General features: G+C 39.8%; 6 protein-coding genes across 6 annotated transcripts; 5 read left to right on the top strand and 1 right to left on the bottom strand.

Annotated features, from left to right (window-relative positions):
• The first annotated feature begins 304 nt into the window (after positions 1–304).
• Positions 305–3,620, top strand: LOC145465092 (creatine kinase U-type, mitochondrial-like). Its single transcript, XM_081448877.1, has 4 exons — positions 305–857; positions 1,730–2,128; positions 2,698–2,777; positions 3,477–3,620. Exons 1-4 carry the CDS (start codon positions 305–307, stop codon positions 3,618–3,620), a joined length of 1,176 nt encoding a protein of 391 aa, XP_081305003.1.
• Positions 3,621–5,318: 1,698 nt separating this feature from the next.
• LOC145466051 (histamine H2 receptor-like) lies at positions 5,319–9,554 on the top strand. Its single transcript, XM_081449828.1, has 2 exons — positions 5,319–6,157; positions 8,419–9,554. The coding sequence occupies exons 1-2, from the start codon at positions 5,386–5,388 to the stop codon at positions 8,742–8,744; spliced, it is 1,098 nt and encodes a 365-aa protein (XP_081305954.1). The 5' UTR covers positions 5,319–5,385; the 3' UTR covers positions 8,745–9,554.
• A 698-nt stretch (positions 9,555–10,252) lies between these two features.
• Positions 10,253–14,774, top strand: LOC145465594 (uncharacterized). Its single transcript, XM_081449371.1, has 2 exons — positions 10,253–10,697; positions 12,941–14,774. The coding sequence occupies exons 1-2, from the start codon at positions 10,388–10,390 to the stop codon at positions 13,489–13,491; spliced, it is 861 nt and encodes a 286-aa protein (XP_081305497.1). The 5' UTR covers positions 10,253–10,387; the 3' UTR covers positions 13,492–14,774.
• Positions 14,775–16,430: 1,656 nt separating this feature from the next.
• Positions 16,431–18,736, bottom strand: LOC145466455 (uncharacterized). The gene has a single exon (XM_081450177.1). It carries the CDS (start codon positions 18,067–18,069, stop codon positions 16,570–16,572), a length of 1,500 nt encoding a protein of 499 aa, XP_081306303.1. The 5' UTR covers positions 18,070–18,736; the 3' UTR covers positions 16,431–16,569.
• Positions 18,737–19,301: 565 nt separating this feature from the next.
• On the top strand, positions 19,302–20,627 carry LOC145466753 (collagen triple helix repeat-containing protein 1-like). The gene is made up of 2 exons (XM_081450461.1): positions 19,302–19,517; positions 19,940–20,627. Exons 1-2 carry the CDS (start codon positions 19,302–19,304, stop codon positions 20,291–20,293), a joined length of 570 nt encoding a protein of 189 aa, XP_081306587.1. The 3' UTR covers positions 20,294–20,627.
• Positions 20,628–23,450: 2,823 nt separating this feature from the next.
• LOC145465091 (collagen triple helix repeat-containing protein 1-like) lies at positions 23,451–26,090 on the top strand. Its single transcript, XM_081448876.1, has 4 exons — positions 23,451–23,506; positions 24,038–24,140; positions 24,233–24,442; positions 25,007–26,090. The coding sequence occupies exons 1-4, from the start codon at positions 23,451–23,453 to the stop codon at positions 25,358–25,360; spliced, it is 723 nt and encodes a 240-aa protein (XP_081305002.1). The 3' UTR covers positions 25,361–26,090.
• Positions 26,091–26,319: the final 229 nt, after the last annotated feature.

Below are 26,319 nucleotides of genomic sequence, written 5' to 3'. Positions count from 1 at the left end.
CCTGCAAGGCAGCGTTCACGAAGCCATGACCATATCTTCACTAGTTCCAACTTAGTTCTCGTATCCGGTGATCATTTGATTCTCTGCAATACAAATAAGTCTATATCCATTTACAGAAAGAAGTTCGCGCGATAATTAAATCCTGCCTTGAAGTTATTATAGCTACGCAGGCCTTGCGAAACTAACCTCGCGGTTATAGCGCGACAGTAATTCTCGCGCGTGTATCAAGTTCATTGTGACGTCAAAAACCTCAGCTGTGTTTCCACGGTGTTTCCACATATGGCAAGGCCCCAAAGCTACACAAATGGACCGGGGAGATCAAGGGATTGCGGCGCTTGCAAAATCATTGGCAACAAGACTCCTCGGTACAGTGGTGGGACATTTCAGTGGCAGACAAAACAAAGCAGACGAAGAAACAGACTTCCTTTTAGGGAAACTCGCGCAAAACAACAGTGCTGTCTTTCCATACCTCACCGACCTGACAGACCTGACTCTGCGAGACCTATCAGAAATAAAAACTTGCAAAGGTTTTACATTAAAGGATGGACTGCGCCGTGCAATTCTCAACAAAGACAAAGCAGGAATCATTGCTGGGGACGAAGAGTGCTTTGTTTTATTTCAAGGTGTGTTCGAACCTCTGATAAAAGAAATTCACGAGATTAGCACGAATCATTTGCCGATCTCGAGCCTTAAAACAGACGCCCTGGACAGAACTGTGTTTGATGGACAGTGCGTGCTCTCCTGCAGAATCCGTGCTCTCAGGTCCTTGAAAGGTTTTCCATTCTCTTGGTTTTGTACCACTGAAGAAAGATTATCCATTCAGATTATCGTGGTTGACGTTTTGGAAAAGCTACAAGGTGTGTTTACACTGCGGTGAAAATCACAATGCGTTCACACTAGGTTGAAACATTTCTTTTAGCCTGATCACGAACGAAACATGCTCCACTCATTAGACGTTACCTTGCGCCAATCTTCAGACAGAACAAATAGGTTTGTCAAATTAACTTATAGCAGAGAATAGTAAAATGTAACAGTAATTCCAAGCTGTTTTTTTTTTGGTTTAACAATAACACGTGTTTGGAAAAGAACAACTTACGTGAATAATGCAATTACAAACAGATTCCATTAGAAGAACCAAGTCATTCTCTTACTAAGTATAATCTCTTATTATAGACATATTTTCAGTAATACCCTTGGACGCGTTCTAGTGCAAGCTTTCTTATATTTTACGCCCAAGAAGAAGGGATCTTCAGCAACAAGTTCAAACCGAAAACAGAAGAAATAGATCGGGGACTTGGACTCACTAGATAAGTTGTCGACACACGAATCCTCTTTACTAGTTGTTTTGAGTTCTTTATCGTTATATTTGGAGAATTTTTACTCTGATCGTTTCTCTCAGGGGCTTCGGGGTTTTAAGGAAGGTTAACTGTGATTTTCGTTCGAGTGTCGAAAAGTAATTGGATTGGCGTCACTTCGCTACACGATTGCTGCCCGATTGGCTTAAAAAACTCGCGCCACTTTCTCATCCAGTCAGAGGTAAAACCAAAACCTCGCACGCGTTTTCCCGCATTATGGATCATGTAATCATGACTTCGAGCTTTGATTGGTTCACCGTATTTTCTGTGTCCTCTGTGATAGGCTGGAGCGATCACTTTGGCTTTGGTTTTACGACACTCAATTGAAAACTGCTCTAACCTGGAAAGTGTTGCGTTTTGTTTCTCCCTAAAAGGTGATCTCCACGGCGAATTCATTCCACTAAATCAGCTAGCAGACAAGAATCTTAACAAAATGTTACAGAGCCATCGCGTATTCTTGAAACAGAGATGCCCCTTAAACCAAGCTTGGAAAGAAGGGAGAGGAATATGGCACGATCGAACAAATAATTTGTTGATTTTAATAAATGAAGAAGAACACATCAAGATTATCTCTCACCAGTCTGGAGATGACTTATTCCACGTGTTTGAGAAACTTGGTCATTTGCTTCTTGAAATTGAAAGCCTGTTGATGAGGAATGGGTACGAGTTCATGCGCAATGTTAACTATGGTTACCTGGCGTCCAGACTCCAAGAACTTGGCACCAGTCTTCGTGTCAGCGTCACTGTTAATCTCCCTCTTATAGCAAAAGTAGGTAAACAACTTATTAGGTCTTGTAGTATGACCCGAAGGTTAGGGGTGGGGGGCATTTGAACACCATTTTTGCCCCGGGGAGGAATATGATCAACTGAAGATTCAAAATGACTAATGCCCAGGGGGTTTCCCGGAGGGGATGTTAAGGTATATAACTGACTGGTATATTACTTTCATTGCCTCTGTGTGGACGTTTAAACACTGTTCTCGTGACCTATCTTGTCTTGAAATTATCTGTTTTTCTGATTGTTCTTCCACTAATCTGTCTTTCACACTTCGTCATTTGGGTTTCCACAGGACTCCAGGCTCCAATTTATCTTGAAGCGCTTGGGTTTGCAGAGGAGAAAGTCAGGTTAGGGACCAGTTCCTTGTATAAAGCAAAAAAAAAAAAAAGAGAAACAACTGCACTGGTAGTGCGTTTACAAATCTAAACTGTGAGGAAAATGAAGTATGTTCTGTTTTTATATGTACTGCAGGTAGAAAGAACTCGCAGTCGTGGCTGGAATTCAAGCAAATAGAAAATGAACTGAACATTCTTTCTATTTTCTATTCTTGTCTTTTTCCATACAGGGATCCATTTTCCAAACGCTGAGACGCGTCGTGGTATAATATTTGAAGTCTCGAACACTGGAAAGATTGGATTGAGTGAAGTAAGCTCGTGAACTACGCATAGTTTATTACAGTAGTGAAGTCTTAATTTCGTTTAAAGTCCACTCGAAAGGACCAGAAACAAACTGAATGGCGGTGCGTGGGTCTCTCTCGTCCGCAAAGGTTTCTAAAGAATATCTATATACTAGAAATGATGAAAACGAGGAGAATGACAGTGAAGCTAGGGAAGAATGACTGCCATCAATCGATATTTCCCTCCTCCTAAACTCAACCTCCAGATAATCCGCGGCCCAGAAAGCGACTTCTGAAAAAAACGTTGAAAAGCGGTAGTACTCACTCAACTGAAGTCACTTAATCATCTTTATTTTCCTGTAATATTACGTTTGTTCCGAGAAATAACTTCAAAATCTAAAACCATCAATCATTACCTGGAATGTCACAACTTTTACACAACTTTTCATTCTACCGTTTTGATATCATCATTTTGATATCACCTGATGTCACGTTATGTCATGTCACCCCAAGTAAGAGACTATGATCTACAGCCTCTTACGTCATGTCACGACACGCGCACAAGTCATGTCACGTCATGTGTGAAATGTTGCAATGTGATGTATGCAATACAATAATTGTGTAACGTTATTTAGTGCAGTGTGGTGTAGCGTTGTATAGTATAGTATGGCGTGGTGTTACAAGATATTGTTTCCAAATCAATCCTATTTTTATCGATTTTATGTCAGGTGGATCTCATTCAACACGTCGTCACAAGTGTGAATCATCTCACTCAAATGGAAGAAATTCTGGCAAACCATCGTCACATGGACTCGTTTATCACCAAGATCGTTAAAAAGACGCAAAACATGAAGAATGAGAGAAATGACTGACTTTGCCTTCGTAGCATCAGCTCCAGTTAGACCAGTCCAGGAAAACTAGAGTTGCAGACTGGATGGCTGCTATTGGCTGTTACCATCAATCCGCTTCATAAAACACGTGGCGGATTTTTTTCAAGTCCGAGGGCTTTATATCTCATGATACCTATTAACAAATATCATTCACTTTGAAAAGAATTAACACTTTCTATCATCATCATCATCATCATCATCATCATCATCATCGTTGTCGTCGTCGTCGTCGTCATCCTCATCAACACAATGATAGTTTGACAATGGTGGTTTGAAGGTAAAGAGAGATAGTATCAATACCCAAAGTAAGAAGACTGTGATGCTGGAATCTCGTAAAATCGTTGTGGTCACGAAACAAGCACTTGAAAATACAAGAAATGCAGATGTTTCATGGCAATGATAGATTTTTTCCTATGTAAAGCGCACCTAGGACCAACGATTCAAAAAAAACTTGTGGCTGATATTGAAAGGATTAACTGATTATCTTTTAGATGTGGCTTCTGTATGTCTCGTGGCGTATGATAAACCACCGGTATTCTTTTTAAATAAATACCATATGAATGAAAAACCAAGGAAGGTTTCAGAAAATTTCGATACCAAGTATAACTTGGAAGGAATTGAAAAACTGAGACGAATTTGAAACAATCGCCACAGCGGTGCTCATATTACTCTCGTCTCCAGATCACTCATCGCCAGGTGACAGAAGAAATCCCTCTCCCCCTCCCCCCCCCCCCCCCCATCCCTTTTTCAGAGAAATTATAAGATCTGATTAAAGGATTATTTTTCGTGGCTTTATGCAAGACACCAAGGAGAAAGAGACATTTTGAATTGTTCTGTAGGAGGTCTAAATTTTGGAATACGGGCAACTAAGCAGAGTCACCCATGAAAAAAATAGAAAAAAAGAAAGAAAAACGAACTAAAAGGCTCGATATTCGATCAATACAAATCTCACGCTAATGAGATAACGTCTGACATACTGGAATCTAAATTTAGAATGTTTATAGTTTTCGTGAAGCAGTCAATAACAGATGATCTATGACCGCTACTGGAAGCAAACGACATCGTCTCATCATAAATACTCAGTTTGAAAGGGCATATTTCAGACACTCGGGCTCAGACACAGCTTGTGGCAGGTGGACTTCAACAACCACGGGCAAGCTGAAAATTTTTGATGTGGTTTATTTTTCATTTTGCTGATTGCTGCCATCAATTTTGTAACTGCGTAAGAGAAAAGTCATTAGTAAAGGTTATAGGTCGTTATAACTTTGAGTGCTTGGAAGGTACTTGAAACAGAAGTGGGCGGCGTGAGGAAATCACTTGTCATTGCATTACGAGAAACAAATCAAATTCTTCAACATCTTCAGCGATTGAAAACACCCTGTGGCATACGTAACGAGAAAAACAAGCGAAACAAAGCGTGCTTACGAAACAAAAGCGGTTAGAATATTGGGTTTTGAATGATAAGCGTTCTATATATAACGCTCCCTTTGAAAACCAACGGAGTGTGAATCGAGGTAACAAGCCCACCCGCATCTAAAGAATGACATAAATAAGCAGACTATGTATTTTTTTACCTTGTCCAGAAAGTTCTAAACAAAACAAAGTGAAATCAGCCGCGAGATTTGGCTGCAGGTCCTGTGACTGATACGTAAAGCGTGGCTTGCAGGACGAAGTAAGCGCTTGAGTTTTAAGAAAACACGGCTTGGAAACCAAAGTTGGTCGTTTCTTTGTAGCAGTTTCGCCAGCTATGGACTCTTTGCCTTCAAATGCATGTCTGCTACAGAATGTTACGATCGATTCATCAACGAATTTATCGTCATCCGATAAAATAGAGAGAGCCTTCAAAACTCTCTTCCTTGTGCTTATCGCCGTGGCAAATATTACGGGCAACTCTAGTATCTGTTTGGTTGTTCTCAAAGACAGACATCTGCGCGTTACGGTACGGAATTACGCGGTGGCGAGTTTAGCCTTGGTAGACTTGCTCTCCGTTCAAATCATGATTTTCCAAGTTTTAACTTATTTCAACATTGGTAAAGAAGCCTTCATGTGTAGCCTTATGGGCAGGATATTTGGCTCTCTTTTATACATCAGCATCTTGCACTTATTTACTTTAAGCCTGGATAGATATGTGGCCATATTTTACCCCTTACGCTACCGGTTTATGGTTACGCCGAGACGGGCAGCTGTTGTTTTGTTAACAATCTGGATTGTTCCAATCTTTTCCATTCTCTTCCTTCCGGCAATAAAGCTCGATCTACACGGCTATGCAAGCTTCTACGGGTGCATGGACGAAAGCTTGATAGAAATCACAGACAAAAAGAATCATATTCACATGGGTTTAAATGTAACGTTTCTGTTCTTTCTTCCTCTTCTCGTGATGATGTGGGCTTATTGTCGGATCAGTAAAGTTGCTTGGTACCAGGCCAACCGAGTGGGTGTCGCTGTGATTTCTGCAGTAAGACTGCCTCTAGGCGGCAGACTCCCGAGAGCAAGAGATAGAAAATGGGCTAAAACACTTGGTAAGTCGATATCGTAACTATGCATTAGAAGCTATGATTTTTTTGACACATAAAACGCTATAAAATTAACAGACAAGTCTAAAACAGAACACTGTTGATACTGGCTTACCTGGGTAAACTGCGTCATTCGAGTGATATACTAGTAAACAAGCGTGGCGCAAATTATATTTATCAGCTGTGATTATCTAACCAATATTACAATATCTGCCTTCACTCTAGCAGCTCATGATCATAAGGGGGAATTTGTTCTGATTACGAAACGTACATTAATGTCGTGGGAAAAAAAATGATGACCCCTATATTTTTTCAAAAAGATTAGAAAATTTTTCTCTATTTTCTATTGAGGTAGAGATGCGCGCGCCTCTGCCTCTAAATGAATTTTTATGATTAGCTACGAGTTTCTTAGAGCTAGCATTAAACAAATGGATCAGAATTAATTTGGAGAATTGATTAATATATCAAGTTTGGGACTGAATCGAATCATGACCCTGAACTCTTCTACCTAGTGCTTGTGTAAAATTTGCTTAGCACACTGGAAAACTAGAAAATCGGCTTTAACGGTTGTAATCCACGGAAGGTGTATACACAGATTCGATAGACAAAAATTGTTTGTCTTCATATTCACGTCCCGTACGTACGATTTAGAACAATTTTGATGTATATTTTCGTGCTTTATAGAGTTCAGTCACTCTAAAAACTGTGCGGCGGATCACTTATGCCACAAACTCCTGGCGTATTCAGATCGCCGTAATCTGTAAACGCTCCGTCAGTCCAACAAAAGGAGCCTCGTTTTATGTAAAGTTTTCTTTTGAAAACAGCGGTTTGTTTCAGACAAACCACTGGGTGACATTGTTTTAATTGAACTTGAACTTGGAATGAAATCTTCCGAGAGTAGTTCAGTGTAATAAACAAACTTAGGCTCCTCCCACACTACGCCCGAGAGATTTGACGGAGTCCCAACTTTATTTTTACGGTTAGGCCTACCGTACACACTAATCTGTCACGAAAACGGAGCTTTTCGAAAACGCTCTTCAAACCGGAGGAGTTTGAAAACGCCAACTTTGCGTTTTTTGTGTGGACAAAAAACATTTTTAAAACGGAGCTTTTCAAAAACGATGACGATAATCACGTGATTTCCCTGACTGAGTTTTCCTCAAACACAAATCCAAAATGACCGGTGATTGTTGCGTTTTTAAATTCCTTCGGCGTAGCGTGGACGGTGCATTAGTGTCAGGTTATCCTCTAAACTTGTGTTTTATGCGCGTTTAAAAATGAGAATTGTACCTTGTATTTGGAGCTAAGGCATGGAACAAAGATCTCAATGTCGTCAAAGTAAGGAATTAAACTCCACTAAGTTTAGTGTTGAACTAATATCGTTCTGAGTTTGTATGAAATTTCTACTGCGAGTCTCCCATGGAGAAATCAATTTTAGGGACCTTTAAGAGAATTACGCTAAGGCTACAAAAAAAGAAAGATTTAAAGTAATATTAAACAAGTTAAAATCGTTTCATTTCGCAATTTATTGATATTGTTACAGCGGCAATGTAGATGACTAAGCATTAACTGAAACAATTTAATTATTTCATATTGTAACGCCACATTTTAGATGACGTTATAGCAGCTGGAGAGCTACACCAGTAGAGCAATGTCGGCTCTTGAGTGTGTTGAGGAGTCCGCCTTGGTCGAGATTTTTAATTTGACCCCCTTGAGACAATTCAAGGACCTCGACTGGAGAATCTTTACGGTTTTACCAATTTCTCAAGTTTTACTCTCCAAGAATATTTTGACCTTTTACAGGTCCTACTTTTTCAACAAACTTTAACAAAGTTTGTATAACAATGCATAGTTAACGTTTTTGATGGATTTTTACGCTCGTGAAAGAGACAGCAGAAGTGGATTGGTTGAAGGAGCTACGTCACGGTTTGCGCATCTTGAAACGTTTAACCTAAATTTTTCAAGTTCGTCGTTTTGTAATCCGTGTTAATCTTCTCCATCCTCAGCCATCCTTGCTTCTTTATGATTTATTGTTATCTCTTTGGTTTTTTTTCTATCTTAGTAAATTACTATTTTCAGGTTCCCTTCAGTTTATTAAACTCAAAAGGTCATTTTGTACATGGCCAAAATAACTCAAAATACTGTGACTGAGCTCTTTTAATGAGACGGTAAATTAACATCAAAAACTTAGCTGGACAGCTTGAACAGCACTTAATAGAAAAAGGATTAGAGTCCCTTACTCTCTTTTATATTTCCTTTTCTTACAGCGATCGTGATTGGTGCATTTCTGGGCTGCTATCTACCAATAGTTGTGGCATCGTTGGTGCACATTTACAGTGAAGAGACATCGTTTCGCTCCTTGGGAAAGGTTTTAGAGATTTTATTGTTCCTTACTTTTTTAAATACTGTTTTAAACCCCATGATTTACTCTCTTCGGAGCAACGATTACAGGAAAGCCTTCAAAAGGATATTTGGAACACATGCTCAAGAGTCAAGTAGCGATCGTCGCCTACGTCTGAATTATGCCACACAAGAACTGGAGAGTCTAACAGTGTCTAGTCTCGTGACATCATCTCACGCGAACACTTCATGAAACTGAAGAAACCATTTTAATACAGTGAGCTCTTTCAGATAAAGATAGACACCTTCCGGAACGGCTCTAGCTGTTTATCTTGGAGAGTTGTCCGCAGTAAAAGAATTAACTCGCAAATAAATAAGTGAAATTCACCCGGGACCAGCGAGACGTACGACAACCATGTCCCCTTGGGGGAGGTGTCCGTCTTTGATTAAGAGAGCTAACTGGAGCGCCATTAAATGCAGTGGACCACGTTACAATTTTTACAGCCATCTAGTGGCGGAAGGTGAACATTACAGTTGTTACATCATACGTATGATGAATATAGCTCTATAAAAACAGTTAAATTAAATTCGAGAAAGACAACAGTGAGTGGTATGACGCAGTGAAAAAGGAGTTTTTCTGTGACTGTCATAAAAACCTTTTTCTACAGTAAATCAAGAACGTGCATAGTAAAAATTACTAAATTAAAAAAATGAGCATTATCAGCAGGGCCCAGCTATTGTGTACTGAGATAGAAAAGAAAAACTTGTGATGTTTTCAAAAAAAAATGCATGATAAAGAAATAAAAGTTTATATCAATAAATTTATCGACACGGACATTGGATGGAACTGGAATGGAGACTGACTTTTTGCCTTTGCCAATCATTGTGACGCGAAAGAAAATACGCGGCGCGAAAGAAAACACGAGAGGCTGCGCGTAGTAAATGTAAACAAAAACTGAGTCATGCGAATGACCCTTACTGAATTCCTGTAGCGGTGCGATTTAGTGCCCTAAGCCCACTGCCAATAAGCGCGCCCTTTCTAATGTGCGCTCTCCTTTAAGTATCGTTTTCTTAAGTGCCCCAATTCTATTTAGCTCACCATCATAAAAGTGACATTGAATACCTGGAGTAGAATGATTAAACAAGTAAACTTTACAGTCTTCTTCCTCAGCTGAACGTAATATTGGACATACTGGCTTGGAATAAACAATAAAATGATGTCACGACTATCACAGTACAATGCTTAACGCCAAGAAACATTCCGGTAGTTGGGGTCTTAGTTAACGCCCTTACTATTGATAAGCCATCTCTCTGGAGAAACCAAAACCAAATTAGCAACCAGGGAACAGGTTCACGAAGGCCTTTAAGATAAAGATGTCTTGTAAGTATTGTTCAAATACAAAAGCCTAATGCTTATAGAAAATGATGCTCAAGATTCATCTTAACTAGGAGCGCTTCATGAATCTAGTCAGGGTGCTAAATAGCCTGCGAACGGAGACTTATTTCCGGCTAATAGACAAAGTTAAATTCTTTTAATTTACTCAGGCATCGGATTGCGCAAAACAATTTTGTGCTTGAACAATTTTCTGACGTTTCTCGACCCCAGTCTCGACTGGTCATGGTTACAAAATATTTATCCCGTTCCCATTTTGGACATTTTTTTCTCCATTTCCAGTGACTTAAAGGAGCTCAGCCACGGTGCTTTGTTTTTTTTTTTGGCCACGTACAAAATCTCCCTTAAATGGAAGGAAACCTGAAAATAATAGTTTACTAAGATAGGAAAACATCAAAGAGATAATAATAAACCATAAAGGAACAAGGATGGTCAAGGATGTCAAAGATTGACACGGATTGCAAACGACGAATTTGAAAAATTTAGGCCAAACTTTTCAAAATATGCAAACCGTGGCTGAGCCTAATTACCCCACCGCGCAAACTCGATTCCAGTGTCTACTCGTCCATTCAGTTTTTGCCACGACAAGAGGCGAAGCAGGTGAAGTAGTTAGCAGTCCTAAAATGAAAGTTCGAATCGCCGATGAACTCCCAATTGTGCCACTTGGGAGTGGAAGTTTGACGGGGAAGGTTTTAGTTTCACTTGAAGATAACGCAGGGTTTAGCATGTACGAATTTCACGCTAAACCTGGCGATGAAGTGACGCTGGCGGCATTTCACCCAAATCACAATCACATCTACTACTGTGCCGAAGGTATGTGGTCTTGTTAACTATGATTCAGTGTTCCAAGCCTTAGGATAAACAGATCGTTTATTTACTGTACGAGTTAGTGAAATTCTTTTGGAACTTAACGGTGCAAATGACTGAAACGTTCGATATGCTAATGGCGACGAAAATTTTCATTGCAATCAGTCAAACGTAACGCAAACCTACTTGTCACGCAACTACTTGTTGGCTAACCTTGTTCCCAAGGTATTTCATCAACCCCCTCTCTTGCTCCAGGCTCCCGGAGTCGGGAAGATGAGAGACCCTGGGAAGGAGGTTAATTATTGGCGGCAAATTATTCTTAAAATGTCGGTCTAAATCAGAGGATAAAGGTAAAGCATAAAACAACGAATTAGAAACAGTAAGGATTTTAGACAAAATAGGATTTGTTGAGAAAAGGGCAGACAGGTAGTGAATGTAATATGAAGTGAAAGTACAGTTTAATTACATAAACAGTACAGTGGAGCTCTTCCTTATGGCCACTTTATTCTGGTCTGAACAAGAGCTCAGTCAGTCATTTTCTTAATTAAAGAACCCCTTTAATACGGATTAACAGGTTTCCACAGTAGCTGCTTTAATTTTCAAGCAGGAATCACATTATAAAGTAACCCCTGACCCTCTCAACCGGCACAGAACAACCTTTGCACAACTCACCTGGCAAGAGTACCCTTCGCTATCCAGGTTTGAATTTAGACGACTGTAGACCAAAATTAAACTGACAGTCCCGTCCCTGAACCCACCCTGCCCCGCCCTATAAAGGGGGTTGAACACAGACTCTCTCTTCTCCCGCCTGGGTTTCACCCCTATACAGAGTGGGTAAGGGAGAGTTCAGCAACTGGACTTAATCGCTGACTGCCCTCATTGTCTTTTGTTTTGTTTTTTGATTTAAAGTAACACACGTTTAACAAATTACACATATCACAAATTAAAAATTACCATAACAAATTACTCTGCTAGGGCTACATTCATACTACAATATACATGACTTTTTTACACCAGGTGCTACTTACTTACAATAGGAAAACAAAATAAAACAAAATAATTAACTAATTCTGACAACACACATAATTTTGCTACAATTAAATCAAACAGGGGATAAAAAGAGCAATAAGAAAAAAAAAAAGAGAAAGAAAAGAAAAGAAAGAAAAGGAACACTTAAACATACAAAATAAATGGAAAAAGCAAAGAAACAACTAAAAATGCAGTTAAGGGGGAGGAGGAACGATTTCTAAATTATCTTGATTTGATACAATTAAGAGTAACTTAGTTTAATTTGATAAGGAGCGTAGTCACGTTACGAGTAGTTTTCAGGTGTTAATTTACAAATTTTTAACTTTGTATTTATAATACAAATTACTAAATAAATAATTACTAGAATCAATTATTGATTCTAGTAATAAATTCGGTAAGTACAAGTGAACTATTGTTTAGTTTATTTACATACACATAGAATTTCATGGAAAGGAGGGTGTAACTGAATTTTCTCACTAGCACTGGGTATTTTGGGTGCTTAAAGGTAGCGAAAAGCATTGTTTTGGTATTTGGGTGAAAGTTGGAACCATCCTGACTTTGCATGGGAAGGTTTTTGTAAATTTGCAGTCAATAAAGGTGTGTCACTGTCTGTTTGATCGACCAGCACATTATGTTCAAGCTTGCAAAATTCCTTTTTACAATAACTGTCTAATTTCTTGCGCTGATTGGCTCATTTTTATCATCAATAAGAGTACAGACGGATAAAATTTTAATTTATGCAAGATTTCAAGTTTAACTTTCAGCTGTCAAACTGTCAACTTTTTAACCAATGAGATTTTATTGACTTTTTTTCAGTAGCCAATCAAAAAGCGAGAAAAACTATTGACAATGTTCTTGTCATTTTGAACAAAATTCACTTATCTTTGTTTACGGCAACTTAAAGGTGTCTTTTCCCCTCATTTATTCCCAGCATTTAACCATTTTGGGGTCTTATTATTGTAAAAAACAAATTGACATCAGTTTTTTATGCGTATGTCCTCTTATTGATGATAAATTTTGTCATAACATTGTCAAAGTTTATTATGGAACCACTTGCCTGCGGCTCATGGTTCCACAGCCACTTTGACAATGTTATGATGCAATTTATCATCAATCAGAGGACAGACACATAAAAAACTGACGTCAATTTGTTAATTACATCCATAAAATACCCGAAAGTCTTATGTTCCTCATCAAACATATCCACCCTTTGTTCACAGGACGAGGTACCATACACAACGATGCAACTGAACAGCTACCTTTTACTGCTGACCATCTTCTTGCTCTTACATCCGAAAACACTGTACGTGCAAATGTTCAGGAGCCAATGAGAATCGTTGCAGTTTCGGTCCCACGTGACCCAAGCATGTCTCCTTTGACTCTGCTTATGAAGAGCCTTAGTGAGGTTGTTGGTTCAGATCGCAATGTCCCCTTTGAAGGTGGCTATAGTCGAAGATTTCTCGCTGCCCCTGATGGGTACAACATTTCATTTCACAACACGCTTGCTCATGCCAGCTTTAATGCGCGCCTTCACTATCCACATAACATGGAGGCAAATTACTTTATCAAAGGCCAAGGGGAATATGTCTGGAAAAATGGCCAGCAACAATTCGACTTCGAAAAGCATCATGGGACCATGCTACTTGTTGAACACGATGCCCATGAGGTCAAGATTGGAGCTAGTGACTCGATTGCCATTTGCTTGTTTTCTCCACCTCTCAAGGGTACCGAGCGGCTGAGGTTAAATCAGGAGTCTGGGTCGTCTTATTAGATCCTAGCCAACCGGCGGTGAGGCCTTTGTCTAAACTTGAAAATCTTTTCTCGTGTCAAGTTTAGAGTAGCTCTGGAGGCGAGAATGTTCTTTGGAAGATTTGTGCGGTGTAAAAGGAGGCAGATAATTGCCCCATTATTGTCATTTTTTAAGATCAATGTAGTCTTGGAGAATTCAACCTTTCGTAGACTAGTCAATGAATAAAATGGGTCTTATTGTGATTCAAGGAGAAGTGTACTGGATGTTTTGTAGTAAGGAAAAGCGTTGAGTGGCAAGTGAAACTTGCATAAATTGAACATTACGAGTCATCAAGAAAGGTTCTACTGGGTTTCTCTCTAATAAGAAAAAGTATTCTTTAACACAGAACGATGAGTATTTAGCAGTATGTGTCACATGTTTTGCGCGTAAAATTAATTGTCATAACCTGGTTTCTTTCCGCTCTTTTGCTCGGTTTCTATCCACATTTTCATACCCATCACAAAGCGTAGTAATGCCGACCAAGGTAAGGTAAGGTTAAGTCTGCATAGGAGCCAAGTGGCCCATTAGGCTGGAGCTTATCCCGGTTTCTGTAGCATGAAGCGACTAGGAGTATTTCTACTCCCCCCTGGACGGGATGCTACTCCATCGTAGGGTTACCCCCCAGCATTAAAACGCCGGTACCCATTTATACATCTGGGTGGAGAGAGGCACTGTGAGAGTTAAGTGTCTAGACCAAGAACACCGGGCTTGAACCCAGACCGCTCGGTTCGGAGACGAGCGCACAAGCACGCCTCCCATTTGCGAGTTTATTACGACACTTTCGTCGAAGTGAAAAGCTCTTTATTCACCAGTTTAAAAAAATCACCACTGACATCCCCCGTGTCCAAAATATTCAGTTTGTTGTTTGCAAATTAGCTTTTATGGGACGACCATCGCAAATGTTTGGAGAGAAGACTGAAAATCGGCTTGTAGCACAACAGGTACACTCTAAACGTGATATGAATACGACAGATCAATTTACAATCTTACCAAAAAGGTTATCTGTGCCAGTAAAGATTATTTTAGCTCAGGATATTGTAATTACGTTGTCTTTGACATTTTGCTTTCGTATGGTCAGTCTTGGAAGACGCATCTTCAAAAATAATACCAAAGCTTTTTCAAGTTTGATGTCCATAATCCATCTCAGTCCTTGTCATCATTTTTTGGTTAACTCTTATCTGTTTAGTGTTTTTCGTCCTCAATGCAGTATCATTTCGCGATGTGAAATTCATGTTTTATTTTAAATAGCATCTAACAGGGAACAACTTCCCCATTTACCTAAATTACAAATGTAAAAGAAAATGAAATCAGTTTGTAGCAAAACTTAAAATCAATAAAAACTTAGACAACAGATGGCATGCGATAGTTGAAAGAAATTGCAATTCAATTATATATTTAGATGAAACAAATCGATGTAAATAAAACAAATAAACAAAAATAATGAAACTAATTTACTGAGCGAGGCCTGTTTACATTGAGAGTAAGCTGTTCAACGCATATCAAGATGAAGATTTATCCATTTGAGTGAGTGTAAACATCCACGTCTGCCGCTAAATAGTGTGCAGTGTTCTCAGCTGCGTGAAACAGGCAAACGCAATCCAGTCTACGCATGATTAAAAAATTAGGCTCCATAAAGAGAATACTGCAGTCAAAAAATTTTCAGTTAACACGATTAGTCTTTGTTGAAGGGTGTTCCTCAATACACGCTCAGTTAGCGTCATCATAAACAACTGCTGGTAAGAGATAAAGTGAGTTTACTATCTTGTTCTGCGGTATCTTCGTCTCTTCAGTTTTAAACCCGTCTTTTTGACAGAGGGATATAAAATATTATAGTCCATTGAATCGAAGTTTGGCAATAAAATTGCGAGTGTGATTTCCATTCAGTCAGTCGATCTTTATTTAATTTGTGTAGAAAAAAGAGCGAGTTAAGTCGATTTTTTTCTAATTTTTGTAGAAAAAAGAGCGAGGATTGCCATTGTGTGATTTAAACTTTTGTCTTGGTCTAACACACTCGTATACTCTTTTTCCATAATATAAACCCTTATACTATGAGTCTCACGGTTCCCTCTTCGGCACTGAGTGTAGACACAATTCGGGTTCCTTTAACTCTAGATAAAAGTGTATCTCAAACTCATATGTCTCGTATGTGTAATGCCTGAGAAGGTTTTTTAACACCTAAAAAGATACAAAAACGTTTTTTTTTCAATCACTAAGCTTTGTTCGTCGTTCCAAGAGTGAGTTCATGTGGTTCGCATTCAACAACAACAACAAAAAAATCATGCAGCAACGTTGTAACGTAAATAGGTTCACCAATTAACAACTAATACATCTTTAGCGTTAATCACCGAGAAATGATTCACTCGAAAAGTTTGTAGAACACGAAAGAAGCGTAAGGGTTGCTCCAGGCGCACACGAGACCATCTAAAGCTTCTTGAGTGTTCGGCTTGAAACTTCCCGAGAAAAGAGGTGGACGATCTTGTGCTGCACGTGGATCCAGCCAGTCTTACGAGTTGTAAGAAGTTTACCAACTCCAGTTGATAAGAAGTCTACCTCCACGCTGGAGGCAGCGTGGCCGAGTGGTTTAGAGCGCTGGTGTTGTAATCCGGAGGTCCCGGGTTCAAGGCCTCCACCCTGCCACTAGCGGGTTTTGTTTCTCGGTGGTCCCGAGTTCAAATCCTTGGTCACGTTTGGTCAATAACCAACTGGTCGGCCTCCTGCCAGTTGGGATTTTTGACTATGTTACGTTTACGAATAAGAAGCGATTTTTCTAAACATTTAACTATAAAAAATTGCGATAAAATATTTTTAAGCATATTGAGAAAGTTAAAAATCTTTGTTAAAAAACGACGACGTTTCGACGTTGAGTTAACGTCATTATCAAGTCAAAATGATAGTTGATAAAAAATGTATAAATAGTCAGTAAAACAATAGTTCAATGAATGTGTTAAAATGTTTAAAGTTAAACAAAGAGTTTGCACGGATGGAGTCAGTTTGCGTGTTCAAGCTTGGATTCCGTTCCTTTATGCAAAGCATCTCATAGACGAGGCAATCAAATTTCCCTTAGCGCTTTCGGAGAATTCGAAACTGGCTTTCGTTGAGGAGGCTTATGTCCCCGTGGGCTTCCAGAAGGTGTTTTCCAATCGCCGAGTGTTTATGTTCAGCAATGCGTTGGTGGAGGTGTCGGGCTGTGTAGCCGACATAATCTGCATCGCACAGATCACATGAAAATAAATAAACCACGCGTTGTTGATTTACGATCGGAGGCTTGATTTCTTTGGGCTTGAGATCTTGTTCCAGTTTCTTGCTAATAAATACTGGTTGTAGGGTAGTGCCAATCTTGTGGTTGAGATCGCGCATTTGCCTTCTAACCGCATTAGCTGATGTTTGGTCCTTGAGGGGAAGACTAACTCGCAAGACACGGCCGTCTTCCACTTGTCTTTCACGTACACCGGATGAAAGGTTCAGGATAAACTTGTTAATGGTGGAATTAATGGTCGTTATCGGATAATCAAGTCGAGTAAAGATGGAGCGAAGTCTAGTGCATTCTTGATTGAAAGCTTCAGTTGTAGAAGATAGGGCGTATGCACGATGAATCATTGTTTTGAGCAAGCAATGTTTGTAGCGTTTATCCGTGTGGCATTGGAAATGCAACAGCACGCCAGTGTTAGTCGGTTTTCTGTACACTTGTGTTTCAATCTTTGTTCCGTTCTTGATTATTTCCATACCGATAAAGGGGATCTTGTTATCAACCGGAAGCTCCATCGTAAACGACAGGCTGGGGTGGAGGCCACTAAGGGTAGTCAGGAAATCAACTGCAGCATCAGTGCTAGGCATTTTGGCCAAGGTATCATCAACACATCTCTTGTATAGCGTAGGCATCAAACCATTACGGGTAAGCTTGTCTTCAAGGTGACACATAAAAACATTAGCTATTAGAGGGCCAAGGGGCGAACCCATTGCCACGCCGTCGACTTGCTCACACAGCCGGCCATTAAATTGGAAAAGCTGGTTAGTAGTGGCGATTTCAAGGAGTCTGGCAAGTTGATCCTTTTGCAGGTTAAGGTCATAGGTTTGGTTGAACCAATCCTTGGCAAATGCTTTGTCGACTAAGATGTTGATAGTCTCATTTAAAGGTACGTTTGTGAAAAGGGATGCGACATCGAAAGAAACCAAAATGTCATCATCTCCAATCGGTGAGTTGCGGATTTCTTCAGAGAAACGAATGGCATCGGTAATGGTGCACTCGTTAATAGAGAGTGGTTTCAGTTTTTCCTCCAACCGTTTAGCCAGGTTGTAATTGTAGGTTCCAGTTGCAGATAAAATAGGCCTCATACTAAGATTGGCTTTGTGGGTCTTAATAGCCTCCACCCCAGCCTGTCGTTTACGATGGAGCTTCCGGTTGATAACAAGATCCCCTTTATCGGTATGGAAATAATCAAGAACGGAACAAAGATTGAAACACAAGTGTACAGAAAACCGACTAACACTGGCGTGCTGTTGCATTTCCAATGCCACACGGATAAACGCTACAAACATTGCTTGCTCAAAACAATGATTCATCGTGCATACGCCCTATCTTCTACAACTGAAGCTTTCAATCAAGAATGCACTAGACTTCGCTCCATCTTTACTCGACTTGATTATCCGATAACGACCATTAATTCCACCATTAACAAGTTTATCCTGAACCTTTCATCCGGTGTACGTGAAAGACAAGTGGAAGACGGCCGTGTCTTGCGAGTTAGTCTTCCCCTCAAGGACCAAACATCAGCTAATGCGGTTAGAAGGCAAATGCGCGATCTCAACCACAAGATTGGCACTACCCTACAACCAGTATTTATTAGCAAGAAACTGGAACAAGATCTCAAGCCCAAAGAAATCAAGCCTCCGATCGTAAATCAACAATGCGTGGTTTATTTATTTTCATGTGATCTGTGCGATGCAGATTATGTCGGCTACACAGCCCGACACCTCCACCAACGCATTGCTGAACATAAAACTCGGCGATTGGAAAACACCTTTTGGAAGCCCACGGGGACATAAGCCTCCTCAACGAAAGCCAGTTTCGAATTCTCCGAAAGCGCTAAGGGAAATTTGATTGCCTCGTCTATGAGATGCTTTGCATAAAGGAACGGAATCCAAGCTTGAACACGCAAACTGACTCCATCCGTGCGAAACTCTTTGTTTAACTTTAAACATTTTAACACATCCATTGAATTATTGTTTTACTGACTATTTATACATTTTTTATCAACTATCATTTTGACTTGATAATGACGTTAACTCAACGTCGAAACGTCGTGGTTTTTTAACAAAAATTTTTAACTTTCTCAATATGCTTAGAAATATTTTATCGCAATTTTTTATAGTTATATGTTACGTTTATTTGAAATATTTGTTTCCTTTGTTTCAGTGACATGCCTGTAAACTAGCTAGGCCTAGTGCTTGTACAGCTAAGTGCATGACCACTATAAATAAGATTTACATTTTACATTTTACATAATGTCGGGTTTTGTCTACTTCTTAATTCTTAGAGACTTGACACTTGGCCGAGTGGGCCTAAATTGGAGCTCTGCTCGTTCTAATGTCTATGAAAACTGAAAATTTGTATTCTCGACAGATTACCCTAACAATGAGGGCTAAACTATTGATGTTGCTAACATTTACTGCTCTACACGTTGTGACACCTCAGACGGTAATGATTTTTTTGTATTTTGTTTTGTATTTTTCTGTATTTTTTTGGTATTTCATTCTTGGACCATTTGTACGTTCACTTCTTAATAACTCTTTTCATGCTTCCACTACAGACCTGCACTTCAACAAACGGTGTTCCTGGCATTCCAGGAACTCCCGGCATACCCGGACCTCACGGTCGAGACGGCGCAAAGGGAGAACGAGGGGAGACTGGTCCCAAGGGAGATCTGGGCTCCAAGGGTGCCCAGGTCTTTTCTAACTGGAAACAATGTGTTTGGCAAGAGAGTGATAACCGAGACTTTGGATTGATTAAGGTAACACTATATGTTCACGAAAGTCTTGAGAATCAATAATTACTATTGCATAAGTAACTATTAGACAGCCAGATCTGTTTGCAGGACATTTTAGAGCGGTTTTCAATTGACAGTATTAAAACCAAAACCAAAGTAATCACTCTAGCTAGTCACAAAGGACACAGACAATACAGTAAACCAATCAAAACTCGAAGTAATTACATGTAGCTGCTAACGCAAAGCGCGGGAAAACGCGTGAGTCACGATTGGTTATGGTTTTACTTTTGACTGGATGAAAAAATTGGCGCGAGTTTTTTAAACTAATCGTGTAGCGTGGTTGATGCAAAGCCAATTACTTTTCGACATTCAAATGAAAACCGCTCTAAGTACGCCTAAGCTCTGAGACGCAATTTGACTTACTTTCTTTTCCTTCAACTCTGCAGGACTGCATCTTTCAAAAGAAACACAAAGATACTTCCTTACGCGTGTTCTACTCTGGCGCTCTTCGCATCTACAACTGCAACAAGTGTTGCAAGCGTTGGTTCTTCACCTTCAATGGCGTTGAGTGCAGTGGTCCAATGCCAATTGACGGACTTGTTTACATCCGTGAAGGGAATGACCTAGAGCCCCTCCGTGTCCGCCAGATTGAAGGGTACTGTGAGAATATTCCTAAGGGAGGAGTGCGTGTGGGGATCAACGTGGGAAACTGCGCACGTCACGATAATGCAGACGCGCATTCTGGCTGGAATTCAGTGTCCCGGATTGTGGTGGAAGAAGTACCCCCTGCTCAGGCGTAAAATAAGAAACATTACAGTCCTGCGACATGTTAGGCTGTTTACAGACCTTTCAGTTTTGCTGCAGCGAACAATTTGACAAAAAAAAAAACAAATCTTATTAGCTTACTCCATAAGGTAGCCCCAAACAGATAAAAAATTTTAAAACCTATGACAAGATGTGGTATGAGATTTCTTCTTTCGGGATAGAAAAAAAAACTTTATTACTGTCAAGGGATATTATCATCTCATGTTTCGTCTCAAATTTACAACTCACTTCTGTTGAAACATTTTAAATAATATCACTACTCGAAACGTTTGTGTGTGCTGATTTAGATTTCGAGACTCGAGAAGCACCATTTTCTATGAATCATCCCCACACCCTTTGCTAGCTATTGGTACAGGTGTGGTTGTGGGGATAATTCATAGAAAATGGTGCTTCTCGAGTCTCGAAATCTAAATCAGCACACAGAAACGTTTCGAGTAGTGATATTATTTACTAGCGAGGACTCAGTATTAACTATGATGTAGTGGACAGGGATCTGAAAGAACCATCATTTGGTTTTAAAGATATACATTTTTTCTCAGAATAATACCATGGTATCCTTGTTTTAGACATATCTTTAATGTAGAGGCCAGCGTATCGTTGACTCATAAGTAAATAACCTAAGGTTGAATGAATCGAAAAAACGCTACAGAAAACTGAAGTGGTATTCAGCATCATACATAACATGTATTTTGTATGAATCATCCCCACACCCTTTGCTAGCCATTGGTACAGGTGTGGCAAAATAGTCAGTCAGAGCTCCGGACATCAATCCTGCAGTAGTGTCTAACCCTTTACTGGTAGACCGGACTGGAGAACATTTCCTCCTTCATTCATTTCATTTTTCGTGGATAGGTTGTGTGTAGGGTGAAATCATAAATAGCAACTGTCAAGGGCGCCTTAGCTTTACTATGCTTATATCCTATCTCACTGAAATTCTCAAAGTCGACTTTAATTGGCTATACTTGACAACAGAAACGATTCCATGAGTAAATTCATTCATGATCAACTAGCGCTGACTGCGCTGCGAAAGTCAGCCCCAGACTGCATGCATGAAGGGTCACTTCAAAATTAAGTAAAAAGCCGTTACGAAAAAAATATGATAGCTCGAATTAAGTTCGCTTGCGCACTCCACGGACCTCAAAGCGTGCTATTTTGAATGGATAACTCAGTCAACCACAGGCAAACAACGACAAGGTTGCCTCGTTTGGTGTGTCCGCCTTAAGTTAAGTTTAATGCCAAATTGCTTGAGTAAATATCTCGAGGCAACTATCGAAAAGTACCGAAAGTTCGTGATCTGCGAGATCTTTTGTCAAGAAGAAATTTATGGTACAAGCAACATCACAGGCAAATTTCGTCCCTAAAAAGTTGGAAAATGCGTATCTGTCCATAACCCAGTTTGAACATTTTCATGTTGAAAAGTGAATTTTAATTCATCTAGCGCCAAAGTCAATATTGTGACTAAACCTGAAGTCCATAACAAATTCAGATGAATCGAAGTTACTTCTTTTCTTCTCTATTTTCAATTGTGTAGGTTTTAGATTGTTCAGCAGATTAACAGGTACAGCTAATGTGCAGTGGTTTTGGATGTAGCCCTATAACCCGTCAGAAACCTGTTGACAAAGGCATTATGTCCATTATCTATTGTTCTGTTCATGACTGTTGTAAGACCACAGCGATTATTGACTGATTATTAACATAAGGATCACGACTAACTGCTTGTTTACAAATTCATTTTGAACGGCCACCGAATTAAAAGATTTAGTAGACTACAAAGACTGTTAAGCTCGAGCCACTTTCAAACAAACGGCAGTCACCCGGCCGGGTAACGGAAAATCTTTGCAAGACAGCCGAATTTATTAATCCGCCACGCTGTTTCCCCACGGGGCTCAATTTATGAAAAAAAACTACCTCGTATATTTACGAATACTGAACCAAGAGAATATCATAATCCGGCTCTTGACTGAACATAGTCTGTATAAAAAGAGGGTCTTACAGGGGTATTCTCTTCATGCGTGATTAGCTGATTTTATTTTCAGTGAAACGTGAATTAAAGAAATTATTCTTCGTGATCCGTGACCTGAAGGTTTCGCGTGACCCGTGAAGAACCTGAATTATTAACCGATATTCGTGATTTCACTACTCTATTCTACGTGATTTTGAGACGCGAGTCCTCCGAATGGTTAGAGTCGTCTGTCGAGGGTGATTTAGGTATGCGATTTGCAATATGGAGCCTTGGCCTTTTACGATTTTGCTTTCTTCAAACACTCTTTCTAATGCAAGAGCAGGTTATTAAAAAGAGTACATTACTAGCTAATTTTCGTGATTCGAGAAAATGAAATTCATTCGCAATTTTTTCGGTTCGTGAACCGTGCCAGAGACCTCCCCCCTGCACGACCCTCTAAAAAGAAGTCAGTCTTCTCACAGTGTGAAATATCAGGGGAAAATCAGCTGAAAAATTGGTGCATTCACACGCTTGAACTACAGTGCTGCTTAGGGAAATTGCAGGGATTGAAACTCTATATTTACGCGGCAACCAAGTCAAAATATAAGGCCTCATCCCATTGGACAAATCCACAGCTAACCAAATTGCTTCAGCGAATAATAGTGCGTGTTAAAATTAAAAATAAAATAAATTAGAATTTCAAATCTTTTGTCAGTTCACAAACTTGTTTTTACGAGGTTATCATTACACAAACAAACCAAAAGTTCACTAGATTGGAAAAAAAATTATTTTTACTTCAATTTTAAACAGGGACGCTGAGTAAGTACTGAAGAAGGGAGCATCCAGTTTATTTTATTTTGTTCTTACTTTGATGTTAAATGCTAACACTTGATATTATATTTGCTCTACCGTTCAGTATAATATTCTTACCTCTCAGACAATTCAGACATTACTTTCCTTCACAGGTGAGTGACTGTGAGATTTCAATCGAGTCTAACGCACTTCAACAGGGCTGTTTTGACCATGATAAAAAGAGAAAACCGTGAGCAAAAACGCACGACCAGATCGAATAATTGAGACTGACAACGGCATTAAAAACTCAAACTGTTCCGAATTCTTGGCTGAAAAATGGTTCTCGATTCCACTGATAAGACGAAACAAAATCACATCTAAGCTGAGGGTTATTACAGATGATACTACGTGAAGCTTACCTAGTTAAACTCCGAAAACTTCCTGAGCACACAGAGTAGGACTAGAATCGGTCAATGTAGAAACAATAACTACATCACACAACAAAATTAAACACCGCTATCATAATCAACGTTCTTGGATCAAAGGCTCAAGCTTCTCCAAAGCCGAAAGGTAGCACTGATGGGTAGAGGAGAAAGCTACCGGTTCCTGCACTGAAAGTTAATGAGAATTAAAATCACCGCTCGGAAAGGTCTCTCTCGAAGACAAAAAATTCTCGACGTGCTAAAATACAAACTTGTAGATTGCCTCTCGGCAGACTGTATGTAAAATTTCAGTGAATACCCTGCCATCATTCAGTCTTGTCGCGTAGGCGGGCTTAAAGCTTTCATCCCACAACGAAATAGCTGTGTACAAACTAACATGTTATATCTATGTTATATCTGTTAAGACAGTGAAAAAGAACAGTAGAATGTTTTCCAAAAGGATCAACAAAAAGCAAGTGACGAACGTGACATAGTTGACATTTTTCTCAGTTTGTCCCTGACATCGATTCAGTGATTAGACTGTTTTTTTTTATACTCGACAGGATCGATCTGTGGACAATGAAGACTCTTCCATTGACTGTTTTCGCGTTATTCACGTTATTCGCCAATGGCAGTTTATCTGTTATGGCTAACTCAACTCAGAAGGTCAGCTGAAAAACTCATTTGAATTTGTGAAAAATTATTACTCTTCCGGTTTCTAAATTTTTTATTTCTTTCATTTCATTGCACGTTTTCAGTCCTGCACAGTTGTTCAGGGCCCTTCTGGCATTCCAGGAACTCCCGGCATACCAGGCCCTTACGGTCGTGACGGCGCAAAGGGAGAACGAGGGGAGACTGGTCCCAAGGGAGAGCCGGGCTCCAAGGGAGAAGCTGGTGCCCAGGCCTTTTCAAATTGGAAGCAATGTGTTTGGAAACATAGTGATGACCGGGATTTTGGATTAATTAAGGTAACACTAGTGTGATGTCTTTCCAGAACTTTAGACGTCCAGTAGCGGACATACCGCACTATTTTTCATCATCATTGCAGCACTGCATATCATACAGTAACTAGTTTTCTTACAAAAAGCAAGCTGACCATCTGGGGCATTTTTGAGGAAGGGGTCACCACAATCTTAGTTGAGAGTTAACCCACCTTGTATTGTCCAATGACATACATGTTGAGCAGAAATATTTACATGATGGTACATACGTATCGCGTGTAAGCAATACCTAAAAGCAAAATAGAAAGACGGTAAAATAGAAAGCACTTTTAGTTAGGAAGTTTTGCTAAACTTAAAAAACACACTAGTTGCATTTGTTATGCTATTGTCATGCGTTCGCAATTCTGTTTGCGTCATTTAACATCACTTCTTGTATGGTTTCCTCTAAGTATTGAATCTCTCACCACTTTGTTTCAGGTCTCTATACATTACTCAATACCGTGCGCCCAGCCTTTCGGGGGAAAGGAATACCTAGATTTTCCACTGATGCGTTAATCTGGTTTTATTTGTTTTTCTACCTTTCTCACACAGGACTGCAACTTTCAAAAGAAACACAAAGATACTTCCCTACGCGTCTTCTACTCAAGCGCTCTTCGCATCTACAACTGCAACAACTGTTGCAAGCGTTGGTTCTTTACCTTCAATGGCGCTGAGTGCAGTGGACCAATGCCAATTGATGGAGTTATTTACATATATAGAGGAAGTGGCGCAGAGCCACTACGAGTCCGCCATATTGAAGGGTACTGTCAGAACATTCCTAAGGGAGGAGTGCGTGTGGGGATCAACGTGGGAAACTGCGCAAGGCACGGTAATGCAGACGCGTATTCTGGCTGGAACTCAGTGTCTCGGATTGTAGTAGAAGAAGTACCCGCTCCTCAGCAGTGAAAGCTAGATTGAAAAGAAATCATTCAGAAGAACCAACAAGGATTAAAAACTTTACCCAGTGATAATCCTCTACCTTGAGCCCCTGTAATTGGTGAATGAAAGGTCACATTAAAACTTGAAAAAGTATGCGGTGGTTGCTGTACCTCTTTGGAAGGGGCGGGGGAATGACCACGAAGACCATGAGGAGAGCCGCGCTGGTTGTCTTCACATGATAATGAAAATTGCGAAAATTATTTTCTGAGTGCCAATAACTCAAAATCGGCAAAATTGAACTGGTTTCCTTTGATTTCTGAGAAACGGTACGTGGTCATACATTGCTTTGGCGTAAAATATTTCTGTTCATTTTCAAACACCAATCGCGCAAACCATAATAATGAGATCAATATTCCATAATTGTCTATCAAAAATGATTGTGCTCAAATTCTTCCGGTAACGTGCTTACCATTTCGCCAAAACACCCCGTAAATTCCGGTTGAAAGTCAAATGGACCAGTAATTTTCCAGAAAATCCGTTGAGAAATTGTAGACTACATCCAGAGGTCGGAAATTTCCTTGCCCTTAGCTACGTTTTCCAGCTTCCAGTCTTTTATCACCCGAAAACAATAACGGGAAATCTAATTAGGTGATATCAACAGGCCAATTCCGAGTTGCCTTGTGCCAATGTTTCAAACGAGTCTTCGTGCAAAAGCTTTCATGTGAAAATGAGTTGGATTTGCATGAAAATGAACATGTAGGCGAACACATTTCCATATGAATTGTTTCGTGCGAAGACTCGTTTTGACTCAGAGGCGCAAGGTAACTTGGAAAATGGCCAGGTTAAGTTTTGTTGGCCACATTACAAAGGGAGAGAAAGAATAAATTTTACACCAATTCTGATACTTTGGCAGTTGCTTTTTCAGCGACAAAACGTGGTCGCAATCCTCTATTTAAACACATCGTCCAGGACAGAACATGTAAAAA

This window comes from Orbicella franksi, chromosome 13 (assembly GCF_964199315.1).
Source record: "Orbicella franksi chromosome 13, jaOrbFran1.1, whole genome shotgun sequence".
In the NCBI taxonomy this organism is placed as follows: Eukaryota; Metazoa; Cnidaria; class Anthozoa; order Scleractinia; family Merulinidae; genus Orbicella; species Orbicella franksi.
Note: the sequence above shows the minus strand (reverse complement) of the source record. Positions and strands in the feature narration are given on the sequence as shown.